At 44.7% G+C, this 16,736-nt stretch overlaps 1 protein-coding gene across 2 annotated transcripts; it reads right to left on the reverse strand.

Annotated features, from left to right (window-relative positions):
• Window positions 1-1,727: 1,727 nt before the first annotated feature.
• Window positions 1,728-15,153, reverse strand: SGK1 (serum/glucocorticoid regulated kinase 1). 2 transcript variants are annotated; one of them, XM_083362389.1, is made up of 12 exons: window positions 15,014-15,153; window positions 8,741-8,816; window positions 7,967-8,042; window positions 7,632-7,736; window positions 7,137-7,220; window positions 6,627-6,758; window positions 6,212-6,324; window positions 5,771-5,894; window positions 5,189-5,284; window positions 4,360-4,515; window positions 4,169-4,258; window positions 1,728-3,031 (listed from the first exon to the last, which is right to left on the reverse strand). In XM_083362389.1, exons 1-12 carry the CDS (start codon window positions 15,045-15,047, stop codon window positions 2,864-2,866), a joined length of 1,254 nt encoding a protein of 417 aa, XP_083218515.1. In that variant the 5' UTR covers window positions 15,048-15,153; the 3' UTR covers window positions 1,728-2,863. The 2 variants fall into 2 exon arrangements, with proteins under 2 accessions (XP_083218515.1, XP_083218514.1); XM_083362388.1 differs by lacking the exon at window positions 15,014-15,153 and adding an exon at window positions 9,140-9,814.
• Between the last annotated feature and the right edge of the window lie 1,583 nt (window positions 15,154-16,736).

Here is a 16,736-nt window from a genome sequence, read left to right on the forward strand (position 1 = left end):
AACCTAGGGAGAAAAAGAGCAAATGAAAAAGCAGGATCACTACCAAAGCATGATAGCATGATAGCCTCCCTAAAGGGTTTGATGATGTAATGAAACTTTGCCAGTTCTTCTCACAATAAGGGCAAGTTTGGTGTAGCGGTGAAGGTGTTGGCCTAGAAACCAGGAGAAAGTGACGTCTGGGCCTTTCTTAAGCATGAAAGCTGGCAGATGACTCCGGGCCAGTTATTCTCTGTCATATCAACCTATCTCACAGGACTATTGTGGGGAAAATGGGAGGAGGGAATATTAGGTATGTTCACCACCTTGAACGTACATGCAAAGATACATATAAAGACAGGGTAAAAATCTAATAATGATGATAATGAAGTGTTAATGAAATACCACCATGCATTTCTTAGAGAAAGTGTGTGGGGATTTTCTATTCCAAAACTTACAATTTTTGAAGTTGGTGTGATGCTGTGCTCCCAGAGCTACTGGTTAGGCCTCTTGACTGGGTCAATAGTCATACATCTCGTGAAAATGTCTTTCCTTTGTAGCATTTTCTTTAGCATCTGATTAGATCCCCAGATCTTTTCATGTTTTTCACCTGATCAAGCTGACACTGGGCTACCACGTTGAGATGACCAGTTTCTAAAAACACTAATTATAAAATATACAGGAAGAAAGGGCCAGAGTCTTGATGGTTTTGAAAAATAAGCTGATCAAGAAATTTTGCTTGCTAAGGCCTGGAGAAAATATGCTAAAGGCTGTTGTGGAGAGGCTAGACTTACTTTTGTTGCTCTGCAACCAGAACACGGTCCACATTTCAAGAGATTTAAGCTAAACGTTGAAAAAGTACCTATGAGATTTCTTGGTTAAAACTCATTAGTTAATAAAGAGAGTACTCTTGTCATTGCATTTGTTTCCTTTAGCAAGGAGCATTCACAACCAGGACACCATTGAGGAAGATTTTATATAATGAAATAAACTTGATGAGAGGTCATTGCCCAGATCATATTTTCTATTTTGTATTGCATTGGGATAGGACATTTGGAGGCTATAGCATCATTATGCCTGGCAGGAAGGGAGAAGTAATGGCAGAGATAACTTTCAGATCTGTAATTGTTCCATGCCCCATAGGTAGCCACATAATAGTACCCCACTACTACTATTTTTCTGATGTTCTAGTGCAGGGGTGTCAAACTCAATTTCAATGAGGGGCGCATCAGCATTGCGGTTGCCCTCAAGGGGCCAGGTGGGTGTGGCCTGGGTGGGCGTGGCCTACTGGGTGGAGTGCATATGGCCTACTGGATGGGCAAGGCCAGCTCTACATTGTTCGCATCAAGAGTGCCTATGGGGGCCTGGGCAGGAGTGGGACAGATCTGAGGGTCTCTGGCAGAAGGAGGGTCTCTGGGCCAAGGCCAAGGCAGTGGGGGCCGTTCCCTCACTGTTTCCAGGATGGCTTTGTGGGCCACATGAAACCACTTCGCGGGCTGGATCCGGCCCCCGGGCCTTGTGTTTGACATGTCTGTTCTAGTGGTACATCCTGCTAGGCCACTGGAAATTGTAAATCAAAAACATCTTCACAATGTGCATTTTTTACTATCCAAAAATCATGTATCTTTAGTACTATTGTTGAATACTGAAAAGAATATTCTGAATCAGTAGTGGGTGGTTTTGACTCTAAACTGCATTCTGAATAAAGATGGAGAAATAATCTGAATTTATAAAGACACTGAAACCATTAATAGAAATATTGTCCCAAGATTTTACTGCAAACCAATGGGTTTGGTCACAAAAATGGTACATATCTTAACCATATTAAGTACATTACAATGGTGGTATACATTATGAGCCTTTACAGTTTTTTTTTTCTTTTAAATATTCATTTAGCATTGCAATCAACTGTACAGATCTATTTACAAATACATACAACAAGGAATGCAAGCAAACAATACTCATAAATAATGCCCAAGTTTACAGATTATGAACAAAAAATGAACTAAACCAACAGATTACCAGACAACAGCTGGGGCATTTTGGTCCATAGAAACCATTTCTTAAAAATAGAAATATTTATATACATATGTATCTGTATATATATATTTCCATAGCAGCAATGCTTTCTTCAAGCATTTGGGATACAAGTAGTTGAAGCCCATTTGAACTATATATTTTTTTTACATATTTTTCTTTTAAAAAATCACTATCTACATTTATTTATTGTCTTCCAAATATGGAAGGAACAAACAATGCCCCATACTGTCCTCCAAGTGTCACAAGGGCACCTCTGAGCTAAGTCTGTCTGTGGGAATATACAAATCACACTCCTGCCATTGTCCAGGTTACACACTCGCTCACACATGAATCCAGAAAGCACTCTATGATAAAAACTTTGGAGTTCACAAAGATCTCAACGTCAGGAAGGGAGAAAAAAAGGCACATCTTCATAAAGTTCTCTTCACATCCAGAAAGATCTCCACGTTGGGGCTATGTTCACCAATCAAGGACACAAAGAGTTTTGTTCTGAGGCTTAGACTCTAGCAATCTATGGCAGCAGTTGCTTTTCCCCCTTCTCCTTTCAGCACTTGCAACCTTGATGTAGCACCACTTGGGTGAGTGGGAAGAACCAGTAGTGAAATGTCATGAGTTCACTTGAAAGGAGTTAAATGTGCTCTTCCAATTGGAGAAGAACAACACCCCCCTCAAAAAAAAAAAAACTTTCAGCAAACAATACAGTTGAAATTAAGGCTGCAAAGCTGCCACACAGTGGGAAGATGTGCAAAACTTTATCTTTCAAGATGACCAGGCAACTGGCAGCTCGATCAGAATGCCAAAAGGATTATTAAAAAAAAAGAAAGAAAAAGAAAAGAAATCACAAAATTCAAAGGAAAGAATCCATGGGGGGAGCATAGGAAAAGCCCAGAAATGCTTCAGCAGCCTCTTTGACACTGGCAGTGATGAGGATGCTGTCTGAAGACTGGCCAATGGAGTTTGGGACAGGCTCCTCTGTAAACTCGGGGTCAAAGTGTCGCAGATCATTGGGCCCGCTCTGCAAGAAAAACAAGAGTTATTTGGATGTTAATGGTAAGCTGCAAGGACACTTAATACTACGCTATCTTCCAATTCAAGGTAAACACTCGATCAAATGAAGCCACTTTTTCCTAAAAGTAATTGGAAACCAATTCTCGGGTTTCTTCTCCCTGTTCACCACTCCTGAGGTTAACGAAGGTCCAGGCCAACTTTCTGCAGCCTGGAGTCCTCAAAGGTATTGAAACGGCAGTTGCCAGAATTCCCAGCTAATGTAGCCAAATAATTCTGGAAGTCGTCGTTCCAGGTTATCTGAAGGATACCAAGGTGGGGATGCCCATTTTAGGCACTCTGCTGCAAGGTCGTAATAGGCTAATATTAATTAGTGCTGGAGGCTCTCATAACTAAGTAGCCTAGGCAGATAAAAAAGGTTGGATCCACAAGAGGGTTTTGCTGCAGATGCCAGAACAGGATAGCTTCCCATTTCTCTGCAGCCTCCTCTATCTCTTGAGTTAAGTCCAAGAATCCCCTCTGCCAAACTTACAAAAAGAAATTCTTCCTGTAGCCTACCTAAATCCAATCTGACACGTCTATCTTGTCCAGGACAGCCTCAGTATCGAAGCACAGTATAAAAGCACCTTTAACAGCAGGACTAATTCCAAACTAAATTGCCCTGGAATAGACCCACCGAAGTCAGTGAATTTGCTTTCAAAAGTAACCATGTGTGTATGGTGAGACTTATCACCAGTGTCTAGACGACCTCTGAAAAATCATTTGACAACTGAAACACTCCTTTAAATCCACTACTGGGTTCTCCAAGTTTAAAAAGCAAACCTTTTAAAAGTTATTAGTTAACTCAGAGAGGTGGAAAGAAAATGTGTATGTGTGTGAGTATAAAAAGGCTCAGAATTTTTTTGCCCTGCATCGGGCAAATCAATACTCCATTAATTAGTGGCAACATGTTTAAGTCTTCTGTTAAGTCAAATACAATCTTTTTTTGGTGGTGGGTATTAAGTGTCTGGAGAACTGTGACTTCCTGTTGTATCCTGGTGTGAACTCTGACACTCATTCTTGATTTATGCACACACACAAACACACTTCCGGCATCCCCAATAAAATAAATCCTCCCTGGCCATTATGCAATTAGAAGAGCTCTTACCACATTTGGGTTAAAAGGTGGTGTAATCTTCTTGTTTATAAGATCATCCCAGTTAATTGGAGAGAAGAAAATGTGATTCTTAATCTCCATCTGTTGAAATAATGGAAATTACATTAGTTTAAATACAAAGAATTGAAACTGTCCAGCCAAATTCTCAAATGCCTTTCACCTATTTTCAAAATTATACTTACAAAGTCTTCCTTTGCTCCTAGCCTCTTAGTTCTGTCCTTCTGCAAAAGTCCTTCCAAAAGGTGTCTAGCAGAGTTGGTGATATTTGGCTTCAGTTGTAGAGGTTTGTTCAAGATGTTGTCATACATTTCTGCTGTGTTTCTGCTGTAGAAAGGGGGCTGCAAGGAGAGAAAAAATATTTACTATGCATTGTCTAACCTTACTGTTATTTACTGATTTGATTTGTGAAGTTTTGCATCTTGTCATTCCTCTGGGAGTTCAAGGTATCATGCATGCCCACTCCTTTCTCCAATTTTGTTCACAACCACTTGTGATGGAAGCCTGACTGCAATCCTACTCAAAATATTTTAACCACCCCCACCACACTCTGAGCTTTGAAGCAAGACTCACTTTAGTGCAACATCCATTAAATAAGCCAGTTTGGTCTAAGGGCTACGGTATCAAGGCTAGAAACCAAGAAACTGAGTTCTAGTCCGACTTTAGGTATGAAAGCTAGATGATTTTGGCCAGTCTCTCTCAGCCCCAACTTATCTTGCAAGCTTGTTATGGGGAAAATAGGGGAAGGACGGAGTATTAGGAATATTTAATGCCTTGAGTTGTTTATAAAAATAATAAGGGGAGGATTTAAAAAAATGTTTTCCACGAATTATTAAACCCATTAGGAGAGGGCTGCTGGAGGCAAGAACCTCACCAGCAAATATGGGCATCCCTGAAATTGCCTCATAAATTTCAGTAGCATCAACGTTTATATTTATTTCCTTTATTATAATTACTGGAGTGGCAAACACTCCCAGCAAGCAGATTAAATATATCATTCCTGTTCTTACTTACCAGTCCATAAAGCATCTCGTACAAAACTGCCCCAAGGCACCACCAGTCCACAGTCCAGTCATAAGGTTGCTTGTGAAGGACTTCAGGGGCCAGGTACTATTGTACACAAATAAAAGAATGGGAACATTTGATTAGAAAAAACCTGAAGGCCAATAATTAATGGCACATGTAAGATAAATGTACCCTCTTTAGGCGTAGATTTGCTCAAAGTTGGCATGGGGAACCTGCAGCCCCACAGATGACTCCCAATTTTCTTGACTGCTATCTCGGTCAGCTAAGATGGATTGGACCACAGGTTCTTCACCGAGAAAAACAGCAAAATGCCTGGGGCTTGCATATGCGAACTAGGGGCCAGGTCAACCTGGACAATCAAACCAGTTTCTACACCTTGAGCATTTTTCTACAGGAACTCCAATAGAACTTTCTTTTTTTAACCCTCTAGTGGCAGCCATCAAACAGGACCATCCACTTTCACAAAGCTGGCACGTAATGTCCTATAGCCTCAGCAGGGAAACTACTGCCATGGTCATGCAGTAGTACACATACATCACTGTCACGGGACAAAGCAGATCTCAAACTTACTTCAGGAGTGCCGCAAAATGTGGAAGTTGTGCCATTGTGTTCAATGTTCTCTTTGCAGAGTCCAAAGTCAGTCAAAACAATGTGGCCCTGAGAATCAAGCAAAATGTTCTCTGGCTTCAAGTCCCTGTGGCAAAGAATATGAAAGACTGGTCAACTTCAAATCTTACCTGTCTGAACATCTGTGATTCACATTTGTCTGATTTATAAGCTTTCCCCCCCAAAATAAGCCACTGTCGTGTATGATCTTCTAGCCACTTTAACCCGGTAGCTAATGGCACCCAGTCCATACCCAGAAACAGCAAGTGCTAATCAGGGCAATTATTTAGGAGTAAAGTTACTGATCCCAAAGCCCATAGCAAGCATTTTTGCAAAACAGCTGATAAATGAGAACTCAGTTCCTGCCTTTCAAACAAATATGCGTACATTAAGTACAGTGCTTACCGGTATACAATGTTCAAAGAATGCAGGTAGCCCAGTGCACTAGCTATTTCAGCAGCATAAAAACGAGCTCTTGGCTCCAGGAAGCAACGTTCTCTCTGGAGATGGTAGAACAACTGCAAGATAGAAAGGGGGGGTGCATTTAATTAAACACAGCATACTAAGTTAGAGAGGATAATTGTCGGAAACAGCCTAGTAATCCTCTGGCTATTTCCTGCTATTAGAGGTTGCCAAGCAGGAGACTGAATCTAGCACCTCTGCCTTAGAATCATCCCCTTTTTCATTACAAACAAGGAGCACTTAAGCGTGTGTTACTGTGGACTAACTTCCAACTTTCCAAGCAAGAACCCAACTCTATTCAACCCACCCCCCCACACACATACACACTTTGGAGGGCCCAAGTGTCCTTTTTGCTCACCTCTCCACCATTGATGTAGTCTAGGACAAAATACAGCTTGTCAGCTGTCTGGAAGGAAAAGTGAAGTCCCACCAGGAACGGATGCTTCACGTTCTTAAGGAGGACATTGCGTTCAGACATAATATGTTTCTCCTGGAAAAGAAAAAGAGGTATGGAACCAGTTGTTAGCAATATTTGCCAGAATCACAATACAACTGAATTGTGATAAAGCAAACTAAGTGACCGCAAGAAAATTCCTGAATTTAGACCAACTCAAGAGGGCATAAAACAGCAACGAAGCATCTTTGGGGATTAATTTTCCACATTCTGCTTAAAAGTGGTGGCTTTAAAAGTGGACATTCTGTAGGCTTTATGATGCCTTTTCTGCTTCCTGTCTACCTTTTGTTTACCTTAGGAGGTGTTCTGGGAAGCCGAAAGCTTACTCATTATAATGTAATTTATGAACTGCCCTAAGGTAGAATTATTTCCTTGCTTGGTATTTCTTTGGAACAAGATTAAGTCAATATTTACCTCCTTCTTTTTCAGGATTGCTTTTTTCTGGAGTACTTTTACTGCATAGAATTGTTCTTCTGCCTTGTGCCTTGCAAGAAGAACCTGAAAGAAACCAACGATGATCGTGTAAGTTTAAGGGTGATTCCAAGAAATCCAAGTTAAAACTACATCTTCCTTTTTGTTAGTTGCAAAAATACAGCTACTTGTACAGTTCAGTATAATTATAGGCTTAAAGTTTTGTATCTGAGTATGGTAAAGGGCAATACTTTAGAGACAGGCAATGAAGCCGTCAAACCCTTTTGAATATAATCCAAATTCTCCCAGTCTTTAAGATAAATAGCTCTTGTAAGAGTACCAATTTAACTTTGCTTATTCAATTTATTTTCTCAACTTCATACTAATACAAATGTCTTGGATGAGACTGTTCTGAAGACTTAATTTTATCCATCTGGTTATAAAAGCAATGAATGTTTATCCTTAAAAACCAATTAGCAAAATCAAGACATAGCTTACCTTTCCAAAACTACCTTTCCCAATAACTTTCAGGAAATGGAAATCTGACGGTTTAGCATGAGGGTTAGATGATGGGCCAAGGTTGATTTGTTGAGATGGACTAGGCTGCAATGGAAAAAAAAAAAGTGTTGATTTTTGTACTGAAATGCTTGGATACAGACTTTAAAACCAACAAATAAAATTATAAGCTGTTTTGTGCTGGGGCTTCAGAAAACAACTCTCGCCCCTCCCTTTTTTTAAAAAAATAAAATCTTCCCTTTTAAATAATTATGCTGGATCTTTATTTCAAAACATGTCTTTCCAAGTTAAATATACATGGAACCAAGGCCACTTACTGGAGGAGAAGGATTGGCATTCATAAGTTCTGGTTCTTGAGGTTGGGAAATCTTCAGAATGGATTGTACTTCAGGACTGTAAAAGTATCAGACAGAATGGAATTAGTTCAATTACAACATGCCTGGAACATGGGAATTATCTCACCACAAGGTGGCAGGCTAACTCTAGTTGAGCAAAAGTCAGGCTGGCTAGTTTACTAGATTGAAACAGTTTATTAGGTTTCAAAGGTAAGATGGAAAAAGAGAGGCAACAAACCTGAGCAAAGAGACTCAGGTTTCTTCTGCAATTATAGATCAGAGAGAAAAAGGGAATGGCAGAGAAATCAACAGAATTCAAACAAGATGCCATTTCTCTGGACAGTTTTAGTCCCTACTGGGGCAACAGAAACACACACAGTTTTCTAAAACCAGCACACGCCCTGGCCTTCTCAAAAACAACTCCCTCTCAAAAACAACTCCCGCTGAGTTCAACGAGATTTGCTTGTAGGTAAGTGGTATAGGATTACAGTCACTACATAACAGGTACTTTTATGGTGAAACTCTTAATTAAAGCAGCCAAGCTCACATTCTTAAGTCTACTTCCTAAATATGCTGAACTCAGTGGAACCTGACTCTGTGTAGTAGTTATCCTTAGACTAGAGAAGTTCAATTTACAAACAGATCGTGTTTCAACTCCTCTCTCCCTGGGGGAGAAGTTAGGTAACATCTCACAAGACTATAATTAAATTTGTAACTTCCGTGCATCTAGCACGCAGAAAAGCAAAACATACTTACTGTTTGCATGCATAGGAGTTGGTGGCTATTTTTTGAATGAAGTCGTTCAACCCCATCCTTCTCTGTTTCATGAAAGCTGCAAATAAAGAAACACAGAAGCTGAATCCCGATCAATCGACAACTTTCATCTTTTCCCTTTCCTTCGTGTTGTTGTTTTTTTTAGCACGTTTAAAAAAGCGATTTATTTAGGTGCTCTTTAAATGTATTTAAAGCAAACTTCATTTTTTTTCTCAATAAAATAAAATAAAATAAAATAAAATGAGACGCTCCTTGTTAAAAGGTAGCTATTTAGGCGCTCTTTCATCCGGCCTCCGAAAATAATCTCAAAAGAAATCTTTCTGTGAACGGCCGAGGCGGTGACTCTGGCTCGGTGGTCCTTGCTCGACCCCCTTTACTCACCGATCAAAATCGCCACCATCCCTCTCATCTTTGAATAAGTTAGCGTAGATCCAGAAGCTTCAGTTTTGACCGTCATCGCAGAGCAAAAACAGCAATAGCGATAAATCCAAGCCGATGGGTGGGTGGGTGGGTGGGTGGGGGGAAAGGAAACCAGATCGATCTACGACCGAGTTAAAGTGAACGAGTCAGTCAGTCAGCCAGCCAGCCAAGGGGAAAAAAAGCGCAAAGGATGCTTAGCAGCTGCGAAAGAAAACTCCCGATCTCCGGCGCTCGCCGAGGGCTTTATATAAACGAGGAGGAGAGGAAAAAGGGGAGGAGCCGGCTGGAACAATGAGGAAGAGGCTGAGTCGCCGTTCCGGGCGCCCGGGAGCCGCCAGAAGATACGCAAAGCCTGGCGCCCGGCCGCAGGCAGCGCGCCGACCGCCCTTCCCTTCCCTTCCTTCCTTCCTTCCTTCCTTCTTTCTTTCGCTTTGACGTTTCCAAGAGTCAGGCCAGGCGGGCCTGCGGGAGGGGAGGGGCAATTCGGGGAGGGGCAATTCAGAAGCTTTTTTTTCAAGAGGTTAGGAGAAAAAAAAAAAAAAAAAACAACCAACAGCGCAACGTTGGGTCGGAATCTTGTAAGGTTAGAGTGTATTTCTTGCTAGTCCCGCCGGGCGGAGGGGCGGGGGGTGGGGGAGAGAAGGAACGAAAGCAACAAGAGACTGGACAGCCATTTGCCTGAAATGGTATAAGGCAGGGGTCTTCAAACTTGGCCCTTTTATGACTTGTGGGCTTCAACTCCCAGAATTCCTCAGCCAGCTTTGCTGGCTGAGGAATTCTGGGAGTTGAAGTCCACAAGTCATAAAAGGGCCAAGTTTGAAGACCCCTGGTATAAGGTTTCCTGCCTGAGCAGGGGGTTGGACTAGATGACCTCCAAGGTCCCTTCCAACTTTATTATTATTATTATTATTATTATTATTATTATTATTATTATTATTATTATTATTATTATTATTATTATTAAATTTCTCCTTTTTTCCCCCCTCCCCCTTCGCCTTTTGAGAACTAGGCTGACCTTGGCTGCGCTCACGGCCACCTCCCAGGGGTACCCAGCGGGGAAGGGGGCTGGCGCGGTTCACACTTGTGCAAATTGGGCACCAGGGCGGGTTTGCTCCGTTCCAAACGCGGCGCGACTCTTAAAAGACGGCGCAGCCCGCTGCGAGGCTCGGTAGCGACAAGGAAGTGTGTCGTCCTTCCCCCCCCCCCACACACACATTCCTGAATGTCGCTAAAAACTCTCGAGGAAAGTTTTAGACCAAACGGGCGTCCTTGATTTTTTTTCCCCTTCCCGTGCACCCGTCTCTTCCCCGCTTCCTTTTGCCACAGTCCCGAGGAAAACCTGTCTCTTTATCTACTTAGAGCATGGTGGCATTTTGCTTGTCAGAAGTGCCCCAGGGGAGGAGACCTTATTGCAAGATCAGCTTGTGCTTACAGATAAGAGCGTAAGAATGGTCCTTGCGACATTTTTGGCCCTGAGGAAACTCGCAAAGGGAGCGTGATGCAGCTCGCTTTTGCTATCTCTCTCCCTCTCACACCCCCCCCAACCCCGCTATCTGCTCAGTTCGGCCCCCGAGCAAAATATTCTCCGTTACTAATCATGAGGAACAGAGCGTCACGGCGCGCGTTTTTGTCTTAGTCAGCCTTCATCCATCTGGTGCCCCCCGCAAGTGGTGGGTTTGCAATGTCAGAATTCCCAGGCAGCCGTGCAGGCCGGTTCCCGGAGGGCGCCTGGTTGGGAAACTAGCCTGCCCATTGCTTAATCCTGTCAATTGTTTTAAGTACCAGCCTAGTTATACAACGTACTAAACGTGAAACTCCAAAGTGCCAGTAAACTGCATTCAAAATGCTTTGCGAATAATTTCTCTCTTCCTATCTGCGCCCGCATACACGTTGAATGTCTCCCGTATCGTACGAGTTTGGTTTCCTAAATCAGTTACTCCGTGTAACACACCTATACAGGAATACATCTCATTGAGGTCCGGGTTAATTTAGCAGTAAACAAGGTCGGGGTGAACATTCAAAAGCATCGCAAACCCCCAAAGCATTTTGGCAACCTGTAGTTCCAAACTCTCTTTAGAGTTCCCTCTCTGGTAATTAACTGGCATTTAAAACTGGCAGTCTCTTTGCAAACCAGACCAGGCTCTCCCTCCCCTTTCTCTTTCAAAAACCACCTCGGAGCAAATTCCGGCAGTGAAACAATAACCACTGGAGCCTCAGCGAAGCCTGAGCTTATCAGAGGGCATTTATTAATGATCCAAAAGCGTCCCACCAGCAGCAGACAAGAGTGTTTGTCCATTGACTGTAATAGCTGGTACCACCTCAAAGCCGCAAACAACCAGCTTTTAAAAGGAATCATTAACCAAAGGAGGCATCCGGGGGCGGGCAGGGGGATTAAGTCTGCTGCCACTCAAGACTCATCAAAGTCGGAGTCGAGAGGGGGAAAGGAAGCTCGTGGTTTTCCAGAAGTCAGGCGTAGCCCCCCCAAAAAGAGAAAGCGTAACAATCGTCTATCCATCCATTTCTTACCGAAATCCTCGCCAGAAACAACAGCACTCTTCCCCCCCCCCCCGTTTCTTTGAGCCTCAATAATCCCTTTTCCCGTACGAGATCTATTAATGCCCGGTTTATCTTTCACCTCCGTTATGAAGAAAGAGAAGCGGAGAAGCCCGGCTTGCGCGGTTCAAACTTTGTCCCAGAGCAAAAGCCACCGCAGCAGCGAGAGCCGGAGGTTGGTCAGGAATGGCCTTTCAGTCAAGGAACCGCAGGGAGGGACTCAGGGAAGCGGCGATTTCCTGCCCGGCTTTCTCAGTTTCAACAAACAAGAGCCCCCTTGGATATATGCAAGACCTTGGGAGTTCACGCGGCTGCCTTGGGCTGTTCCCGACAACACTTGGGGCCAAAACGTTCCAACACAAGTCGATAGATAAATAAATAAATAAAATAATAAGGGGTGGGGTGTGGGGGAGAAATCCGCACGATCTTCCCGAGCGGAAGGGGTTAATGGAAATTTCCATAGAGTATTTGCAAAAAGTCGTGGAAGGAAACAGGAAAAAAAGTTGATTGCTTCACCTCATTATTATCATCACCGTGATCCCAGAACAACAGTGCGCCCCTGAAAAGCTATTTGGGTATTTATACGGCCGCTGCAATACAGCGGAACCCATGAGGTTTGTTTATGAATGGATTAGGCCCAGATATAGCCAGCAGGTGATCCAAAGCGCAGGTGGTAGGCAAGGCCCAGACTTGCAGAACAGATTATTATTGGGGGGGGCGCGAATGGTTGAAGGAGGGGGCTGCGCCAGCTGAATCCGTAGCCCCTAGGACTTTTTTTTCCTTCAAAGAATACCTATAGATCAGACATGTCAAACACAAGGCCCGGGGCCCGGATGCGGCCGGCGAAGTGGTTTCATGTGGCCCGCGAAGCCATCCTGGAAACTTTGAGAGAACGGCCCCCACTGCCTTGACCCTGGCCCAGAGACCCTCCTTCTGCCAGAGACCCTCAGATCTGTCCCACTCCTGCCCACACCTGCCCAGGCCCCCATAGGCACCCTTGATGCCAACGATGTAGAGCTGGCCACGCCCACCCAGTAGGCCACGCCCACCCTGGCCATACCCACCCGGCCCCTTGAGGGCAACCGCAATGCTGATGCGGCCCTCAGTGAAATTGAGTTTGACACCCCTGCTATAGATCTTTTGATGGAACTGGAACGGATTCCCTCCTCCCCTCCTTCTGATGGAGGCCTTGGCCGCTTGTTGTTAAGATTGCATGAAATAATACATAATCGATTGCATAAAATATAAGGGGGAGGAGATTAGCAGCCTTCTCCGCAGAACACAGCTTTCACTTGTTGAGTGTAACTGCCGCCAGGTACTGCCTCTGTTGTAACCACCTCCCCCACAGATCTGTGGGGGGTCTCCAAGCACATAAGGATGGGTGGGAATATGGGAACTCTGGAGGCCACCGTTTTGGAGGAGGGCGTTGAATGGATGAAGCTTCAAATTTCATCCGTTTGCATCTTAACCTACGCTTGGGATCGTTTCTTAGACAAGTTCCCAGCAGGAATGCTATTGAGTGACCCGAAGGGGTGTTTTTTTTTCCGCCTGCTTCTTTTTTCAGGCTACCCACGACTCCAGAGTCTCCTAGGAGAGATTTAGGAGGAAATAACCGCTAATTGGATTTCTTTCTTTTTTACAAACTCTGCCCTTCCCCCCTTTTTGGCGTAACATCTGTGCGCGCGCGCGCGCGCGCGCCCCCGAAAACATTTTTTCGCAACCGCGAAGCGGAAAAGGACGCGTTGAAGTGTAGGTTTTGCAACGCCGCAGAGGGAACAAGTCGGCTAAAGAAAGGCTGAGCTGAACCGCCCCGTCCCACCGCTAATTCTCTCTTGGCTAACGCTCTCTTGGCTAACGCACGATTGCAGAACGTAGCAAGATCTCGGTTTGGTGAATCCGGCACCGAATATGGAAGGGAATCGACGCTGAAAAGACATCAAGATCAAACTGCATTTCAGCGACAATTCCACAGCAATCGGCGCACAAAAGCCAGTTGATGGGAAGTCAGCTCCCGAGTCAAAAAATTGCCAGATGACTTCTGTTTTCCAGCACCGGTTGCTTTAGCGAGGAAAAGCAGAGCGCCCCCTGTTGCCGACTACGAAGTCCCCTTATAAATCATAAGTTCCATTGCCGACAACGCGCATGCTCCATCTCAGTTTTTCCTTTTCAGCCAACGTGAGGAATTTAATCAAAGGCACAAAAGCTATGAAAATATACTGGCGGTCCTCCATTATTTCCCAAATCACAGGCAGGAAACGTTGGGCCCTCCCTGTAATGCTAAGCTGCAGTTCCTGGCAGCATCACCAGCATGAGCAGAAGTGATGAATGGCAGAGGTCTGTAGTTCTGTAAGGTGCACCGCAAAGCCATTCGTTTCTAATTTGAGTTCCTTTCTTTCTTGGTTTGTTTGTCAACATTTTTTCAAGGTGGTTGAACTATGGAATTATCTGTTCTAAGTCTCAATGGCGCTCAGTGGGTGCCAGCGCAGAGTAAATGCTCCTGGAACAACGTTGATGTTCCAGCACCACTATACTTCTAAAAGGAAGAAAAACCCAGGATCATGTCAATTAGTTCCAATCAGTTATCTGCTGTAACACACTGATGCAAAGGACAATGGAAGCACCCATGAAACTGGAGGAAGCCAATGCTTACAGCATGTGAACACTAAGGGGGCAATGGTGAGAAGTCTTAAAAAAAATGTGCAGTCCCACATCTCTAAAGCCTGAAGAGCTACTTGCAGCTGTATTCAGAGTGCTAGCCAGTCTGCCTAAAATATGACAGGTTTCACACACTTTACAATCTGAATGGACAAATCGAATCCAAAGATTGCTCAAGCCAAAGAAAACTTTTTATCTGAATTGACTGACCCATTCACGGCCCCAGTGCTGCTTCATCCGTCTCCATAGAATCCTTTCTCTTTAATAACCTTGAAAGGAAGCTAAAGTCTACATAGCAAGCTGAGTTCAAAGCAACTAGACTAGAGCTTCCACCCGCTCCCCCCCAGGATTCTCTGAAGACATTCAGTTCCATTACAACTTCCTCTGTTCACTCCTTCAGTTTTGTTTCAAAAGGGTTTTTTCCCATTATTTCCACTGCACCAAAAAGAGAGCCCCAATCCTTGTATGGCCTTAGTTGATAGAAATAATTACATTTTGTAATTGTAAGTATGTTCCCCCCCTCCAAAGTTTCAATCATTGTTCCTGCAGAGAAGTTGTTGAAAAAGTTTTTTCCTCTTCATCAATATTCAAACAAAAGAATGGTTAAGAAAACAATATTTAACCAACCTTTTAATGAAGACTTTTCGTCTTTCCCTCTCATGACTCTCTCTTCCCCTCTCTTCTTTTCCTCAAGATCCCACAACAGCAGTGCCGTTCTGTACTTTTAAATCCTTTAGTTTGTTATAGTTCCCCAGCGATACGTCTCTCTTGGACTGCTGTCCGTCTCCCAATCAGCTTGACAGGAGGCGGGCAATGAAGGAAAGAAACTAGCTGATCTAGCTGCCCACTTTATGAACCTTGCGCGAGAGGTGATTTACACACTGAGAACTAAAGTTCAACGTTAGCCACGTTGTTGCAACATAACCCTGAAATTTACTGAAATCATCACTTGCTTATTATGTACACAACATGCCCACGCGCGCACCCGGTGTGCAACTAGAAATGCAGGTCGCCTATAATTGATACATTTGTAACTGCAGCCCAGCAAAACTTGAATCAAAACACAACTGGAGAACAGAAGCGTGTTTTATATATATATATTTATTTTATTTTTATTTTAATTCCATTTATATCCCGCCCTTCTCCAAAGACTCAGGGCGGCTTACAAGCTTAGCAGTAGCCTTCATTCTATGTATATGCCTGCTTATTAGGGCTTTCACACACACCCCAGCGGCATTATTACAAAGTCAGCTTAATTGCCCCCAACAATCTGGGTCCTCATTTTACCTACCTCGGAAGGATGGAAGGCTGAGTCAACCTTGAGCCTGGTGGGATGCGAACCTGCACTAATTGCAGGCAGCTGGTGTTACTTAAGGAGGCATTAGCCCACTGCTCCACCAAGGCTCTTAGCTGGCTGGGGAATTCTGGGAGTTGAAGTCCACGCATCTTCAAGTTCCTAAGGTTGGAAAACGCTGGTGTATACTGTGCACCTATTACAGTGAATGGGATTTGTGGATCGGGATGGATCGTTAGCCTACAGTTTCGGGGCACGGCATTGTAGCAACGATTGCTTTAATCGCATGATTCGCTGCAGCAAACATCCAGCAGCCGATTCCCAAATCGGTTAATCTGGAGTATCTGCACCTCTACGCAGACAGGTGTGACTCCTTAGGGCTCCGGCGCAATGCCTTTGAGGACCGCCGACGAAAAGCTAGCGGGGACAGACGTTCCCCTGCTGTCTGTTTTGGCGTCAAAGCTGCGCGAGAGGACGGCTGCCGCCGGTGTCATCCCGTTTCTCCCTCTCCACCCAGCCAGCCTCCCACGCGACTTCCCCTTTCTCTTTTTAGCAGCGGCGGGAGACAGCTGGGCTCCCGAACATGTGTCGTTTCAAAGGAAAGAGAAGTTGTTGAGACTGGGCTTTCCTGCCGGCCCCAGGGGTGGAGGCTGGAGCAGGCGTCCCTTTTCCAGTCCTGGCACCGAGCACTTCCGAACAGGAAAGCGAGAGACACACGGCGAGGAGGGCTTTCCCGCCTCCGGAGTCCGAAACTCAGCCGGCCGCCGCCGCCGAACCTCCCCTCGGGCTCTCCTCTCAGAGGGAAGGAGGACAGGCGGCGAAGTCCCGAGTCTCGCCGACTGCAGACTTCGCCTGCAACCTTCAACTTGGACGCCGGGGGCGCTCGAGCTCACGTTCTGAATCGGGCGGCGGCGGGAGGGGGCGGGGGGGGTGGGGTTCCTGCGTGGCCGTCCGAGGCTGGCCTGGCGCCCTCGTGGAGACCCGCTTTCAGGATCGCCTCTTATCGCCTCCGTCGCGATCTGAAGACATTCTTATTTGAACAAGCCGGCCTGGCCT

The sequence above is a fragment of the Vipera ursinii genome (genome assembly GCF_947247035.1).
Source record: "Vipera ursinii genome assembly, chromosome: 1".
NCBI lineage: Eukaryota > Metazoa > Chordata > Lepidosauria > Squamata > Viperidae > Vipera > Vipera ursinii.